Source organism: Oncorhynchus tshawytscha, linkage group LG16, assembly GCF_018296145.1.
Source record: "Oncorhynchus tshawytscha isolate Ot180627B linkage group LG16, Otsh_v2.0, whole genome shotgun sequence".
NCBI classification, from domain to species: Eukaryota; Metazoa; Chordata; class Actinopteri; order Salmoniformes; family Salmonidae; genus Oncorhynchus; species Oncorhynchus tshawytscha.
Window position 1 is genome coordinate 44,549,413 of NC_056444.1, and position 15,850 is coordinate 44,565,262.

The 15,850-nt window shown below is 43.6% G+C and overlaps 2 protein-coding genes across 2 annotated transcripts; one reads left to right on the forward strand and one right to left on the reverse strand.

Moving 5' to 3' along the window:
• The first annotated feature begins 5,194 nt into the window (after window positions 1-5,194).
• On the forward strand, window positions 5,195-6,473 carry LOC121839610 (uncharacterized protein K02A2.6-like). The gene has a single exon (XM_042299196.1). It carries the CDS (start codon window positions 5,538-5,540, stop codon window positions 6,450-6,452), a length of 915 nt encoding a protein of 304 aa, XP_042155130.1. The 5' UTR covers window positions 5,195-5,537; the 3' UTR covers window positions 6,453-6,473.
• A 6,426-nt stretch (window positions 6,474-12,899) lies between these two features.
• Window positions 12,900-15,387, reverse strand: LOC112215724 (odorant receptor 131-2-like). Its single transcript, XM_024375051.2, has one exon. It carries the CDS (start codon window positions 14,737-14,739, stop codon window positions 13,804-13,806), a length of 936 nt encoding a protein of 311 aa, XP_024230819.1. The 5' UTR covers window positions 14,740-15,387; the 3' UTR covers window positions 12,900-13,803.
• Window positions 15,388-15,850: the final 463 nt, after the last annotated feature.

The following is a 15,850-nucleotide window of genomic DNA, read 5'->3' on the forward strand; positions in this document are numbered from 1 at the left end:
TGCGTAGAGGTGGATCAGAGACTCACCAGCAGCAAGAGCGACCTCATTGATGTATACAGAGAAGAGAGTCGGTCCAAGAATTGAACCCTGTGGCATCCCCATAGAGACTGCCAGAGGTCTGGACAGCAGACCCTCCGATTTGACACACTGAACTCTATCAGAGAAGTAGTTGGTGAACCAGGCGAGGCAATCATTTGAGAAACCAAGGCTGTCGAGTCTGCCGATGAGGATGTGGTGATTGACAGAGTCGAAAGCCTTGGCCAAATCAATGAATACGGCTGCACAGTAATGTTTCTTATCAATGGCGGTTAAGATATCGTTTAGGACCTTGAGCGTGGCTGAGGTGCACCCATGACCAGCTCTGAAACCAGATTGCATAGCAGAGAAGGTATGGTGAGATTCGAATTGGTCGGTAATCTGTTTGTTGACTTGGCTTTCGAAGACCTTAGAAAGGCATGGTAGGATAGATATAGGTCTGTAGCAGTTTGGGTCAAGAGTGTCCCCCCCTTTGAAGAGGGGGATGACCGCAGCTGCTTTCCAATCTTTGGGAATCTCAGACGACACGAGAGGTTGAACAGGCTAGTAATAGGGGTGGCAACAATTTCGGCAGATCATTTTAGAAAGAAAGGGTCCAGATTGTCTAGCCCGGCTGATTTGTAGGGGTCCAGATTTTGCAGCTCTTTCAGAACATCAGCTGAATGGATTTGGGAGAAGGAGAAATGGGGAAGGCTTGGGCGAGTTGCTGTTGGGGTTGCAGTGCTGTTGACCGGGGTAGGAGTAGCCAGGTGGAAAGCATAGCCAGCCGTAGAAAAATGCTTATTGAAATTCTCAATTATGGTGGATTTATCAGTGGTGACAGTGTTTCCTATCTTGTGGGCAGCTGGGAGGAGGTGTTCTTATTCTCCATGGACTTTACAGTGTCCCAGAACTTTTTTGAGTTAGTGTTGCAGGAAGAAAATTTCTGCTTGAAAAAGCTAGCCTTGGCTTTTCTAACTGCCTGTGTATAATGGTTTCTAGCTTCCCTGAACAGCTGCATATCACGGGGGCTGTTCGATGCTAATGCAGAACGCCATAGGATGTTTTTGTGTTGGTTAAGGGCAGTCAGGTCTGGGGAGAACCAAGGGCTATATCTGTTCCTGGTTCTAAATTTCTTGAATGGGGCATATTTATTTAAGATGGTTAGGAAGGCATTTAAAAAAAATATCCAGGCATCCTCTACTGACGGGATGAGATCAATATCCTTCCAGGATACACCGGCCAGGTCGATTAGAAAGGCCTGCTCGCTGAAGTGTTTCAGGGAGCGTTTTACAGTGATGAGTGGAGGTCGTTTGACCGCTGACCCATTACGGATGCAGGCAATGAGGCAGTGATCGCTGAGATCTTGGTTGAAGACAGCAGAGGTGTATTTAGAGGGGAAGTTGGTTAGGATGATATCTATGAGGGTGCCCGTGTTTAAGGCTTTGGGGAGGTACCTGGTAGGTTCATTGATAATTTGTGTGAGATTGAGGGCATCAAGTTTAGATTGCAGGATGGCTGGGGTGTTAAGCATGTTCCAGTTTAGGTCGCCTAGCAGCACGAGCTCTGAAGATAGATGGGGGCAATCAGTTCACATATGGTGTCCAGAGCACAGCTGGGGGCAGAGGTGGTCTATAGCAGGCGGCAACGGTGAGAGACTTGTTTTTAGAGAGGTGGATTTTTAAAAGTAGAAGTTCAAATTGTTTGGGTACAGACCTGGATAGTAGGACAGAACTCTGCAGGCTATCTTTGCAGTAGATTGCAACACCGCCCCCTTTGGCAGTTCTATCTTGTCTGAAAATGTTGTAGTTTGGAATTAAAATTTCTGCATTTTTGGTGGTCTTCCTAAGCCAGGATTCAGACACAGCTAGAACATCCGGGTTGGCAGAGTGTGCTAAAGCAGTGAATAGAACAAACTTAGGGAGGAGGCTTCTAATGTTAACATGCATGAAACCAAGGCTATTACGGTTACAGAAGTCGTCAAAAGAGAGCGCCTGGGGAATAGGAGTGGAGCTAGGCACTGCAGGGCCTGAATTCACCTCTACATCGCCAGAGGAACATAGGAGGAGTAGAATAAGGGTGCGGCTAAAAGCAATAAGAATTGGTCGTCTAGAACGTCTGGAACAGAGAGTAAAAGGAGGATTCTGGGGGCGATAAAAAAGCATCAAGGTATAATGTACAGACAAAGGTATGGTAGGATGTGAATACAGTGGAGGTAAACCTAGGTATTGAGTGATGAAGAGAGAGATATTGTCTCTAGAAACATCATTGAAACCACGAGATGTCATTGCATGTGTGGGTGGTGGAACTAATGGGTTGGATAAGGTATAGTGAGCAGGACTAGAGGCTCTACAGTGAAATAAGCCAATAAACACTGACCAGAACAGCAATGGACAAGACATATTGACATTAAGGAGAGGCATGCTTAGTCGAGTGATCAAAAGGGTCCAGTGAGTGGAGAGGTTGGTTGGGGGTCACGGCGATTTAGACAGCTAGCCAGGCCATCGGTAGCAAGCTAGCATAGGATGGAGGTCTGTTAGCCACCTCTTGCGTTCCGTCAGTAGATTAGTGGGGTTCCGTGTGGTAGAGGGGATTAATCCAAATCACACAACAACAACAAAAATAAAAACAATAGATATAGTTAAAGAGGCCCAAGAAGAAAACATAATAATAATAAAAATAAATAAATTGTCCGATTGTCTATTCAGATAGCAGCCGGTAAGACAGCTAACGGTTAGCAGGCCGCAGATGGGCGTTCAGGTAACGTCACCATTGCCCTTGATTCTAAGCAATGGTTGTGCTGCTCTTTTTATTAACTTGGCCAAAGCTTTTGATACGGTAGACCATTCCATACTTGTGGGCTTGGCTAAGGAGTATTGGTGTCTCTGAAGGGTCTTTGGCCTGGTTTGCTAACTACCTCTCTGAAAGAGTGCAGTGTATAAAGTCAGAACATCTGCTGTCTCAGCCACTGCCTGTCACCAAGGGTGTACCCCAAGGCTCAATCCTAGGCCCCACGCTCTTCTCAATTTACATCAACAACATAGCTCAGGCAGTAGGAAGCTCTCATCTATTTATATGCAGATGATAGTGTTACACCCAGTTGGCCTCTCCTTGGATTTTGTGTTAAACTCTCTACAACAAAGCTTTCTTAGTTTCCAACAAGCTTTCTCTGCCGTTAACCTTGTCCTGAACACCTCCAAAATAAAGGTCATGTGGTCTGGTAAGAAGAATGCCCCTCTCCCCACAGATGTGTTTACTTCTTCTGAGGCTTTAGAGCTTGAGGTAGTCAGTCACCTCATACAAGTACTTGGGAGTATGGCTAGACGGTACACTGTTCTCTCAGCACATATCAAAGCTGCAGGCTAAAGTTAAATCTAGACTTGGTTTCCTCTATCGTAATCACTCCTCTTTCACCCCAGCTGCCAAACTATCCCATCCTACCCATGCTAGATTATGGAGACGTAATTTATAGATCGTAGGTAAGGGTGCTCTCGAGGGGCTAGATGTGCTTTACCATTCGGCCATCAGATTTGCCACCAATGCTGCTTTGCGTGATGTATTGTTGTCTCTACCTTCTTGCCACTTGTGCTGTTGTCTGTGCCCAATAATGTTTGTACCCTGTTTTGTGCTGATACCATGTTGTGTTGCTACAATGTTGGTGTCATGTTGTGTTGATACCAAACGCTATGTTGGTGTCTTAGGTCTCTCTTTATGTAGTGTTGTCTCTCTTGTCGTGATGTCTGTTTTGTCCTATATTTTATTTAATGTTTTTATTTTTAATCCCATCCCCCGTCCCCGCAGGAGGCCTTTTGCCTTTTGGTAGGCTGTCATTGTAAATAAGAATTTGTTCTTAACTGAATTGCCTAGTTAAATAAAAAATAAAGATGCTGTTACTATGCAACCACCATGTTGATCACAGCTCGTCTGGGCTTGTTGCTGTTAGCTAGCACATGGACAAGCAGTACTGCGTTAATCCCACATTACACAATGTAGTATCTGGGATCTACATCTGTTTATATTAGTTACTGTGCTGTTACTAAGCAGTAATGCATTACGGCAGTGTTACGTTACTACACCTAATAGGAAATGCACATGCGCACTGGAATGCCGCGAACTGTAGAGCACGAGGGGTTTTGACTAAACGAAAAACTAACTGTACTCCCGTCTCCGGCCTGGTCATTTCTCCACAGCACAAGTATTACAGTGGCGACGAGGTGATTAAACTACATAAACGGACATTGCTTGAAGGGAAGAATGTTGCGTGAGTAATGAAACTCAAAATAATTATGTAATTCGTCAGTTATATTTTTTTCTTTCGCCAGTAGAGAAGGCTAAGCACTGCTAGCACTGCTAGTACAGTATTCAGGAGCTGCCAAGTAGCAAGACTATTGGAGTCCAGAATAGCGACACTGCCCTCTGGTGGTTAAATAAAATAAACTGTCATTGAACCCATTGGAATTAGTCGATCTCAGTGGAGAAATATTGTCCAAAAAAAGGAAGGAACGTAACACGGTGTGTACATTATTACAAATGAGTGCAGTGAATGAAGTAATTGCAGAAACTTCTGAAGTGAAGAAGTAGATGAATATTCAGAAAATTAAGGAATATAAGGAAACTGAACAATTAACTGTGAAAATGGCAACCATTGGTCGAGTACCAGAGTTTGAGGCTACAAAAGAGGATTTTGATTCCTGTTTTGAGCGTTGGCTGGCTGCAAATGAAATCAAAGATGGAAAGAAAGCAGACGTATTTCTCAGTGTTTTGGGTCCAACTGAGTATGGATTGCTGAAAGGTCTCATTGAACCAATGAAAGCAGTGGAGTTGAACTATGCAGAACTGACTGAAACTCTTTCAAGGTATTTCAAGCCTAAGCCAATTCTCATTGCAGAACGTTTCAGATTTTACCAATGTCACCAGAGTCAAGGGGAAACCGTGGCTGACTACATCCTTGCTTTGAAAAGGCTGGCAAGTACATGTGAGTTTGCACGATTTCTTGATGATGCTCTCCGAGACAAGATTGTATGTGGTCTCACAGGTGAAGCATATCACAGAAGGCTCCTGTCAGAGAAGGACCTGACCTTTAAGAAAGCCTGTGATATAGCACTTGGACTCGAGCTTGCCCACGGGGATATTATTGAGCTATCGGGACATGCAGAACGTCAGAAAGGTGTTCAAAGTCAGTGATGCACGTGGTGAAAAAAGCTCACAAAAATCACACTTTTTTCAGTCCTGTCCTCAAGGTTACACAAGAACAAAGCAGCCCACATCTCAAAGGTCTAAGCCAAGTTGCTACAGATGTGGGGGAGATAATCATCAGCACAGTGAATGTCGATTCCAAAAGGAAAAGTGCCACAATTGTGGTAAGGTTGGACATTTACAGAGAGTGTGTAAAGCCTCGAAACGCACAGCAAGAGCGCACAAAGTGTCAGACGCAGCACAAGAAGAGGAAGGTACAACTGAAACAGTAGTGGAACTGTTCAGTGTACACAGCTCAACAACTAAAAGATGGAATCTATCTCAACATGGAGTTAGCGGGAAAACAGGTTAAAATGCAGCTGGACACCGGAGCATCTGTATCTCTGGTTCCAGAGAGACTCTACAAAGAAAAACTGAAAGAGTGTCCTCTTCAGCCCGCGTCCATCCACCTTTCTTCATACACTGGTGACACTATTCCTGTGTTAGGGCAGATCCAGGGACCAGTCCGGTATGAGGGAAAGGAGTGGACGCTACCGCTTGTCATTGTTAAAGGAGAAAAATCAGCCTTGCTAGACTGGCTACAAAAGATCAAGTTGAACTGGGGAGAAATCTTCAGTCTGAGAAATTACAAACCAGTGAGTCAGGCTACACTCACTAACATGCTGGAGAAGCACAAAGAACTTTTCAAAGATGGCTACGGTGAAATACAAGACTTCACAGCAAAAGTCAGAGTGCAAGAAGGAACCAAGCCTATCTTTCACAAACCACGTCCAGTTCCCTATGCTCTTAAGGAAGCAGTAGAGAAGGAACTGGACCGCCTACAGAAGAATAACATAATCATGAAAGTAGCGAGGAGCGACTGGACCGCTCCGATTGTTGTAGTCCCAAAGAAAGACAAGACCGTCAGAATGTGCGGTGACTACAAGGTCACAGTAAATCGCTGCATACTACCAGAGGAATATCCACTACCAAACGCTGAAGATCTGTTTGCCACTCTAGCTGGTGGGAAGGTTTTCAGTAAGCTGGACCTGGCATTCGCTTATCAGCAACTGAAGCTGGATCCGGAGTCAGAACAGTATCTGACCATCAATACACACAAGGGGCTATTCAGATTCAATCGCTCAGCCTATGGAATCTCAACAGCTCCAGCGATATTCCAACAAACAATGGATCAGATCTTGGACGGTATAGACCATGTTGTGTGCTTCATGGACGACATCCTCGTGTCCAGCACCTTGTAGTGCTGGACAAAGTGATGTCAAGACTGGAGAAATACAGAGTGAGAATGAAACGCAGCAAGTGTGAGTTCCTCCAGGACTCAGTGGAGTATCTCGGATACAAGATTGATGCACAAGGCCTGCACCCAACCAACAGCAAGGTGGAAGCAATCGTAAACGCTCCAGCACCCACAAATATCTCAGAGCTGAGGTCATTTTTGGGGCTCCTGAACTATTACGGAAAGTTTGTGGCAAACTTGTCCACATTGTTGCATCCGCTTCACCAACTGCTGCAGGCCGATACAAAGTGGAATTGGTCCCCACAATGCGAAGAAGTATTCAAGACTTGCAAACAGCGTCTGCTAAAGAGCAAGTGGCTTGCCCACTATAACACAGAGATGAAGCTGAGACTCGCGTGTGATGCATCTCCATACGGAGTAGGAGCCGTCATCTCACATGTTCTACCGTCAGGTGAAGAACACCCTATTGCATTTGCATCACGGACTCTGTCACCAAGTGAGAAAAATTATGCTCAAATTGAGAAGGAAGCCCTGAGCATAATATTCGGAGTGAAGAAGTTTCACAAATACCTCTACGGAAGGAAGTTCCAACTGCTGACAGATCACAAGCCTCTGTTGGCCATCCTTGGACCAAAATCAGCTATACCAACCCTTGTTGCACTTCGAATGCAACGTCGGGCTCTGATATTGTTAGCCTACGACTACGAGATTGAGTACAGACGATCCAGTGATCACGCAAATGCCGGTGCACTATCAAGACTACCATGCAATAGTGACTCCGACAGTGAAGATGATAGAGCAGTCTTCCAGATCTCTCTCATTGATGAACTGCCCATATCTGCTTCTGACATAGCAGAGGAAACAAGGAAAGACCCTGTGCTTTCCAAAGTCTTGGACTTAACATTAGGCGGTTGGCCAACCTTCGTAAATGACGATAACCTTCGTTCATTCATCGACAAGAAAGACCAGTTGTCCACTGATCAAGGGTGTGTTCTGTGGGGATCAAGGGTGGTGGTACCTCACAAATTCCAGAGGAGACTGCTATCTGAACTGCATGAGGGACATCCAGGGATCACTCGAATGAAAGCACTCGCTCGCAGTTATCTGTGGTGGCCTGGACTGGATCAGGACATTCAACAGCATGTAGGCCACTGCTCACCTTGTGAAGCTGTTCGCAACAAGCCTGCTGCTGCACCTCTTCATCCATGGTCCTGGGCTGCTACACCTTGGGAACGCATCCATGTGGATTACACCAAAATTGACAAGCAACATTTCCTTGTTGTCGTCGATGTCCATTCCAAGTGGATGGAAGTGTTCCCTACTCAACTGACCACAGCTGAGAAGACCATCAATCTTCTCAGACACCTGTTTGCATCCTTTGGACTAGTCAAGGAGCTCGTATCGGTCAATGCCCCCCCGTTCACGTCAAACGATTTTGAAATGTTTCTCAAGAACAACGAAGTAAGGCACATCCTGTCACCACCTTACCATCCGGCATCAAACGGAGCAGCGGAGAGAGCCGTGCAAACCTTTAAGAAGGCCTGGACTAGACTCGAGGTTCAGTCTGTGCCCATCCACCAAAGGCTTCCCCGGTTCCTGTTTACTTACCGTAACACCCCACACACAGTAACGGAATGTACACCAGCTGAACTGTTTCTGAAACGCCAACCACGTACCCGTCTGACATTGTTGAAACCAGACTTGTCAAGCACTGTGGCAAAGCACCAGCTACAGCAGAAGAAAGCTCATGACAGACACTCAAAGACTGTCAGAGAATTCAAAGAGGAAGAGAGGGTGATGGTACGTGATTTCAGACACCCCAAGCGCCTGTGGAACTCAGGTGTGATCTTGCAATGCAGAGGACCTTTGACTTACCAAGTCCAAATTGGTCATCGCCAGGTCAACGTTCATGTGGATCATCTGCTACGGTCCAACGCCCCAGCAGAGACATGCCGAGAGAACAAGAACAATAACGACCCCCAGGACTATTCTCCTGACTGGACATACGGGAGAGACAGAGCCTGACCTTCCACCCGAACCTGGCCCACCACAGGAAGCCCAGGAGGAGCGGAGATATCCTATTCGACAGCGAAGGGCACCTCAAAAGCTTGACCTGTGAGTTGAGCTGGTTAAGGAGGTAACGGACAGTAAAACAAACACTTTAATATGTCCTAGATAAAAGTAAAGAAAAAGGACATTACCTGGGTTAGTTATTAGGACACAAACTCCATCTTCGGAGCAGAATAATGGATTTGTGCTCTGAAAAGTCTGCTTCAACCCAGTAGTTGAAAAATGTTTAAGAATGCATTGTTCAGATATTGCATTAGTAGTTACCTAACATATTTACCTTGTTCTCTGGGAGTTAAACACTATGGGGGAGGAGTGTAGTATCTGGGATCTACATCTGTTTATATTAGTTACTGTGCTGTTACTAAGCAGTAATGTATTACGGCAGTGTTACGTTACTACACCTAATAGGAAATGCACATACGCACTGGAATGCCGCGAACTGTAGAGCACGAGGGGTTTTGACTAAACGAAAAACTAACTGTACTCCCGTCTCCGGCCTGGTCATTTCTCCACAACACAAATATTACACACAAATTACCACCATAGCTGTTGGTTCATTTTTGCACTACACCATTTTTTCGTGAGAACAGTCAGCCCTCAAATGCTAGCTACCTAACATTAACTAGCAGGAATTTTAGCTGTCCAGGTCATATTGAAAGCTAGCTAGGTACATCATATCAAACCTGTCGTCTGGTTAGCTTGCTAGCTGATAATCAACTCCATGGCAAGCAAGGTTAAGCTAGCTAGCTTGTAATGCTAGTGAAGACGCTAACCGTTTAGCTAGATAGCCAACGTCAGCAAGCTAAATACATGGCTCTTGCTGGAACTGTCTGGCTGGCACCCTGCTGTAATGTTAGTTACAGCATCGTGAGGGTGAATACAATTCTTCAACATGCTAGCTAGCATCATTAGAGAAGCTGGCTGCAGTCACATAATGGCTACCTAGCAACATGACATAATTTGTCATTTCTGGAGGCAGTGGAAACTCAATTTGAGCTAGCCCACCAAGGCCAGCCAAACCTAGTTTGACTTTAAAGTGATAATGGAAACGGAGCTCAAGTTTACTTCAATATAATGGTTATTATATTTACAGACACAAAATGAGCTCCCCTTGTCTACCGTATTTAGTTTTGTCGACATTTGGAAAGTTTATCGGAGTTTATAGGCCTGTCATCACTTTTTTTTAATCCAGCATGTACTTTACTTGCATAAAAAGGTTAGATGGAAACCTGGTTACTGTGCAAAAATGGATATACGAATTTAAGTCTGACATGTTAAAATGATCTTGGCAACCGGGGCTCTCAAATTATGGATAAAAATATACAGTACCAGTCAATAGTTTGGACACACCTACTCATTCCAGGGTTTTTCTTCATTTGTACTATTTTCTATATTAAAGAATAATAGTGACATGATCCTTTGCCTTGATGACAGCTTTTCACACACTTGGCATTCTCTCAACCAGCTTCATGAGGTAGTCACCTGGAATGCATTTCAATTCATTCATTCAAGTTCATTTGTGGAATTTATTTTCTTGTTAATGCATTTGAGCCAATTAGTTGTATTGTAGCAATTTAGAGGTGGTATACAGAGATAGCCCTATTTGGTAAAATACCAAGTCCATATTATGGCAAGAACAGCTCAAATAAGCAAAGAGAAATGACATTCCATCATCACATTAAGACATGAATGTGAGTCAATCCGGAAAATTTCAATAACTTTGAAAGTTTCTTCAAGTGCAGTGGTAAGCCAAGCCATAAGACTCCTGAACAGGTAATCAAATGGCTACCCGGACTATTTGCATTGTGTGCCACCCCCCGGTGTCTGTATGTAGCCTCTACTTTTATAGCCTTGCTACTGGATATTGCCTCGCTACTGGATATAGCCAATCTTTTTACTGTTTTATTTCTTTACTTACCTATTGTTCACCTAATACATTTTTTGCACTATTGGTTAGAGCCTGTAAGTAATCATTTCACTGTAATGTCTACACCTGTTGTATTCGGCGCACCTGAAATAAACCTTGATTTGAAAAACCATCAAGCGCTATGATGAAACTGGCTCTCATGAGAAACGTTACAGGAAATGAAATCTGTCCTTTGGTCTGAGTCCAAATTTGCGATTTTTGGGTCCAACTCCCGTGTCTTTTTGAGACGCTGAGTAGGTGAACGGATGATCTCCGCATGTGTGGTTCCCACAGTGAAGCATGAAGGAGAAGGTGTGGGGGTGCTTTTGCTGGTGACACTGTTTGTGATTTATTTAGAATTCAAGGCACACTTAACCAGCATGGCTACCACCACATTCTGCAGTGATACTCCAATACTTATTTTCCACCATAATTTGCAAATAAATTCATTGAAAATCCTACAATGTGATTTTCTGGATTTTTTTCTCATTTTGTCTGTCATAGTTGAAGTGTACCTATGATGAAAATTACAGGCCTCTCTCATCTTTTTAAGTGGGAGAACTTGCACAATTGGTGGCTGACTAAATACTTTTATCACATTTACAAAAATATTCAGACCCTTTACTCAGTACTTTGTTGAAGCACCTTTGGCAGCGATTACAGCATTGATTGTTCGTAGGTATGACACTACAAGCTTGGCACACCTGTATTTGGGGAGTTTCTCCCATTCTTTGCAGATCCTCTCAAGCTCTGTCAGGTTGGATGGGGAGCGTTACTGCACAGCTATTTTCAGGTCTCGCCAGAGATGTTCGATCGGGTTCAAGTCCTGGTTCTGGCTGGGTCACTCTAGGACATTCAGAGACATGTCCCGAAGTCACTCCTGTGTTGTCTTGGCTGTGTGCTTAGGGTCGTTGTCCTGTTGGAAGGTGAACCTTTTTTGGTACCATTCCCCAGAGCTGTGCCTCGACACAATCCCGTTTCTGAGCTCTACGGACAATTCCTTCGACCTCATGGCTTGAAGGATTGGCCGGTCTCTTGGATTTGTAAACTATGGAAACCAATACTACCCTGAAGTTGCTCCCTTATGTGTCATCTCTTCATCAACCAGCATGATGTCATTATAATGTGAAAATTGGGAACATGACATTTAAAATTGGGCTTTTTAAGTCAACTTTGAATGCTTTTAGGCAGTTGAGGAGATGAATGGGAAAGAACTCGTTCCTGGTCGAGTTTTGTACGCGAGCCGTGCTCAGAAGAGGACTGCGCGACAGGGGGAGCTGAAACGGAAGTTTAAACTGATGAAACAGGAACGCATCCACCACTATCAGGTTCTATGGGGAAATGCACACACCTGTGTCATGAAGAAAAATGTATTTAACCTAAATTAATTGGAAGAAGTGTTTTGTGTTGATTCAGTGGGTCAATTTGTATGTCAAGAACTTGAGAAACTCAGGAAGGAGTTTGCCCCTTACATCACCATCACAGGTGCCAAGGTAGTAATACCCATACTTTATCATAAATAGCCATCCAATGATGTATCAAAGGTGACCGAGATGAACAGCCCCATCATGGCTACCAAGCCGCTGTACGTGGCTCTAGCCCAGTGCAAGGAGGGGAGTAACAAGTACATGAAGAGGCTGGGCACCGTCGGGACCATGCCCAGCCCAGTTATCGACTCCTACCAGCAGGCAGGCTACTACATGTCTGCTGTGCCTCAGGTTCGTAGTACAGTTGGAGGGAGGAGGTAATCACTAGATAGCTCACAGGCTTGATAATTTTGTCTGTTACCTTTAGTCTTTTATCTAAGGAATGGCCTGGAAGAGGCGACTCCGGGATGCTAGTCTTCGCGGCAGAGTTGCAAAGATAAAGCCATATCTGGCCAATAAAAAAGAGATTAAGATGGGCAAAAGAACACAGACAGTGGACAGAGGAACTCTGCCTAGAAGGCCAGCATCTTGGAGTCACCTCTTCACTGTTGACATTGAGGCTGGTGTTTTGCGTGTACTATTTAATGAAGCTGCCAGTTGAGGACTTGTTGAGGTGGCTGTTTCTCAAACTAGACACTCTAATGTACTTGTCCTCTTGCTCAGTTGTGCACCGGGGCCTCCCACTCCTATTTCTAGTCTGGTTAGAGCCAGTTTGCACTGTTCTGTGAAGGGAGTAGTACACAGCGCTGTACGAGTTCTTCAGTTTCTTGGCAATTTCTCAGAACAAGAATAGACTGACGAGTTTCAGAAGAAAGTGCTTTGTTTCTAGCCATTTTGAGCCTGTAATCAAACCCACAAATGCTGATGCTCCAGATACCCAACTAGTCTAAAGGCCAGTTTTATTGCTGATTTAATTAGCACAGATAAACTGTTATGCTAACATAATTGCAAAAGTGTTTTCTAATGATCAATTAGTGCCATTGGAACACAGGAGTGATGGATGCTGATAATGGGCCTCTGTACACCTATGTAGATATTCCATTCAAAATTGTGTTTCCAGCTACAATAGTAATTTATAACATTAACAATGTCTACTCTGTATTTCTAATCAATTTTGTTATTATAATGGACCACATTTTTTTGTGCTTTTCTTTCAAAAACCAGGACATTTCTAAGTGACCCCAAACTTTTGAACAGTTGTGCATATGTGAAAATAAAATCATGCTGTTTGCAGTGGGTTATGTTTATTCTACCAGTGTTAAAATTTAAGGAAGAGTCATATTTTGTGCTTTAAACCTGTGGATCACGTCTCATTTGTTGTGGATCTGTGGAATGAAATCCCCTTCAATTTTTCTGTTATAGATCAATGATTAGTTCAAAACAATAGAATATTGAAGTGTGAAATTGTGGTAAGGATTGTGATGTGACTGTAATTCCTTGGAGAAGTAGTTAATGTTGATAATAGCCTAATACCCCAATGGGATCTTTCAAAGGTGAAAACAAACTAAAGGCAAGAGGGGATCATATTGAGATGGGAATAGTTTCTGAATGTTCCAATAATAACATCATGATGGAGACATTCAAACGAACCGATAGGTACAGGTACCAATTGAAACACCTTGGCTCATGCTGCATTTAAAAGTAACACATTAATTAATGGTCAGTAACACAATTTAATGAAATGTTCTGTATGTAAGCAATAAGCATTACCTGCTGTGCTCGATAAAAGGGCAATTCCAGATTATAGAGCAGATGGTTTATTACTTAGGTGTGCAGTATAGCAATAATTGCACACGTTTAAACTCAGACTACGTTATTTCACCATTGGCTCTTTCAACTGCAGGTAGTGGAGCACTGCAACTGACAACATTCATGTAAGTGCAGTAGAAATGTCTAGTAGCAATGTTCTACATGTTGCACTGGTTTACCCCACTGAATAAGCCCTGAGTGCTTTAGGTTTCAGGTTTCATCACCGGATTGGTTTTCATACAAAGAAGAGAACCTTTCATGTGCTTCTTAAACTTCTGATCTCGTAGGCCGTAGATGAGAGGGCTGAGCAGCTGGGGTAACATGTTAGTTAGGATGTTATTGCAGAACAGTATGATGGAGCGGAAGTTGGGGAAGAGGATGATGAGGGTAGTGTCCATGACAGGAGTGATGTAGGACAGCATACAGAGTAGCAGCTGCACCCCATGCAGTAGTATAGTAATCTGGGCTTTCCTGGCTGAAACTGGATCTGAGGTTGCAGCTTTGGCTGAAAGCATCACTCTAAAGTAAGTGTAGATCAATGTGATCCACACAAAGCACATGTAAAGGATATTGGTGGCATAGTTGTTGTTATAATTGTGAACTGAGTCAAAGACATTCTGATGATAGCACATCCTACCCGTAGAGAAAAATGACAAAGGCTTTAAGACAAAGGCGACAATGACATCTATGAACCCAGGGATAGCCCCTACAACCCAAATACAGGCGATGAGCGCATAGGTCCTACTCACTGTGCAGATCAGAGGGTGCTGTAAAGGATGACAGATGGCTACAAAGCGTTCAATAGACATGATTGCCAAGTTCAGAGGAGTGTTCTTATGAGTGTTGCTTCCTATTAGAATCAGAATTATACACACGGACACATTTAGGAAAGGGCAGACATATGACATGACAAGCAAGAGCACAATGAAAGACATCTTGATGCTGTCATTGATGATCAGCTGCATGTACAGGATGTACCTGGAGTTGCTGTGGAAGGTCACGTTGGTGAAGAAGGTGTACAACAGGGTCCCATTGATATAGTTAATAACAAGGCCAAACAGAACCACTGCGAGGTTCTTGAACAAAGCCTCCTCAAAGAAGTCTCTTCGCCCGCTGGGGGAGGAGAAGTTGCTAGTCATCCCTGTGGCCTCTGGTGCAGAGCCAAACACCAATGATGAACCTGTTACCTCTCTCTCACTGCTACCTCTAAGGTGTGTGAAGAGCAGACACTATAGTAGCGTTGTCTCCAAAACACAATAAAGGAAGATGCATTAAGTACAGATGTGCTATGAAATGAATCAAGAAAAAGACCATGATAAAGAACACATGGCTACTGTTAACCATTGTGGTTCCTTGAAAATGGATACATACAGTACTGAATATCTGTTCTGTTGAATGGATGAGAAATGTCTTACCCTACCCCTCTTTGAAGGAGGCTAGAAGGGTTTCTTATAGTCACTGGTGTAGAAAACAAGTCACCCACTGGTGATAGAACATAAGATGCATACATAGGATGATGTACTCAAGGGTCCCAGCCTAAATGTCAAGAACCAAGGTACAGTAAAGGGACCAACATTGGGGTATGAGTTCATGTTTATTGGTGAAGTCTGCAGGCTCTCAACAGATCACTGCTGACTTGGGACCTGTAGAGTTCTACAGATAAACATCTTATCGTGGGGGCTTAGGAGACCCAGTGACATTTCACATTCTCCTTAGAGTCAATCCCAAGCGACTCCTTAAAATGGTTATTACCAGAATGCATCACTGTCAAGCAATTCTCATAAGATGCTGTTGACAAAAGTTAGGAATGATTTGATGCGGGTTTCATAATTGGCATTCATGGGAGTTAGTGCTGTCCTAAGGGATTGAATTGTGAGTTGAGAAAAGTCACGACTATCTGAAGCACAAAACTTCTTACTCTATTGACCAGTTCTGTACTGCTAAATGTATTGATTTATTAAATCAGTACCATACCCATGGTGTAACTGTGTAGGAATACAATTTCTACAGATGCAGGTTTACTCTATATTTAAACAGTATAATTATAAAGCAGGAGACGGGGTTGCGTAAACACCAACTTAGAGAATAAGACCAGCTGTTGTAAACCAGGTTATGACAAATACATAGGACTTTGGATTGTGTCATCTGGAATGGAGGGCAAAGTCATTAAGATGACAAAAAGCATCACATTGGCCCACCCGAATCAAGTTGATTACTAAATGTTAACATAAAGTAGTCTCAAAACAAATT

Excerpts from the sequence above, each read along its gene's own strand:
- LOC112215724 (XM_024375051.2), bottom strand. The coding sequence starts at position 14,739 with ATGACTAGCAACTTCTCCTCCCCCAGCGGGCGAAGAGACTTCTTTGAG.
- LOC121839610 (XM_042299196.1), top strand. The coding sequence starts at position 5,538 with ATGGAGTTAGCGGGAAAACAGGTTAAAATGCAGCTGGACACCGGAGCA.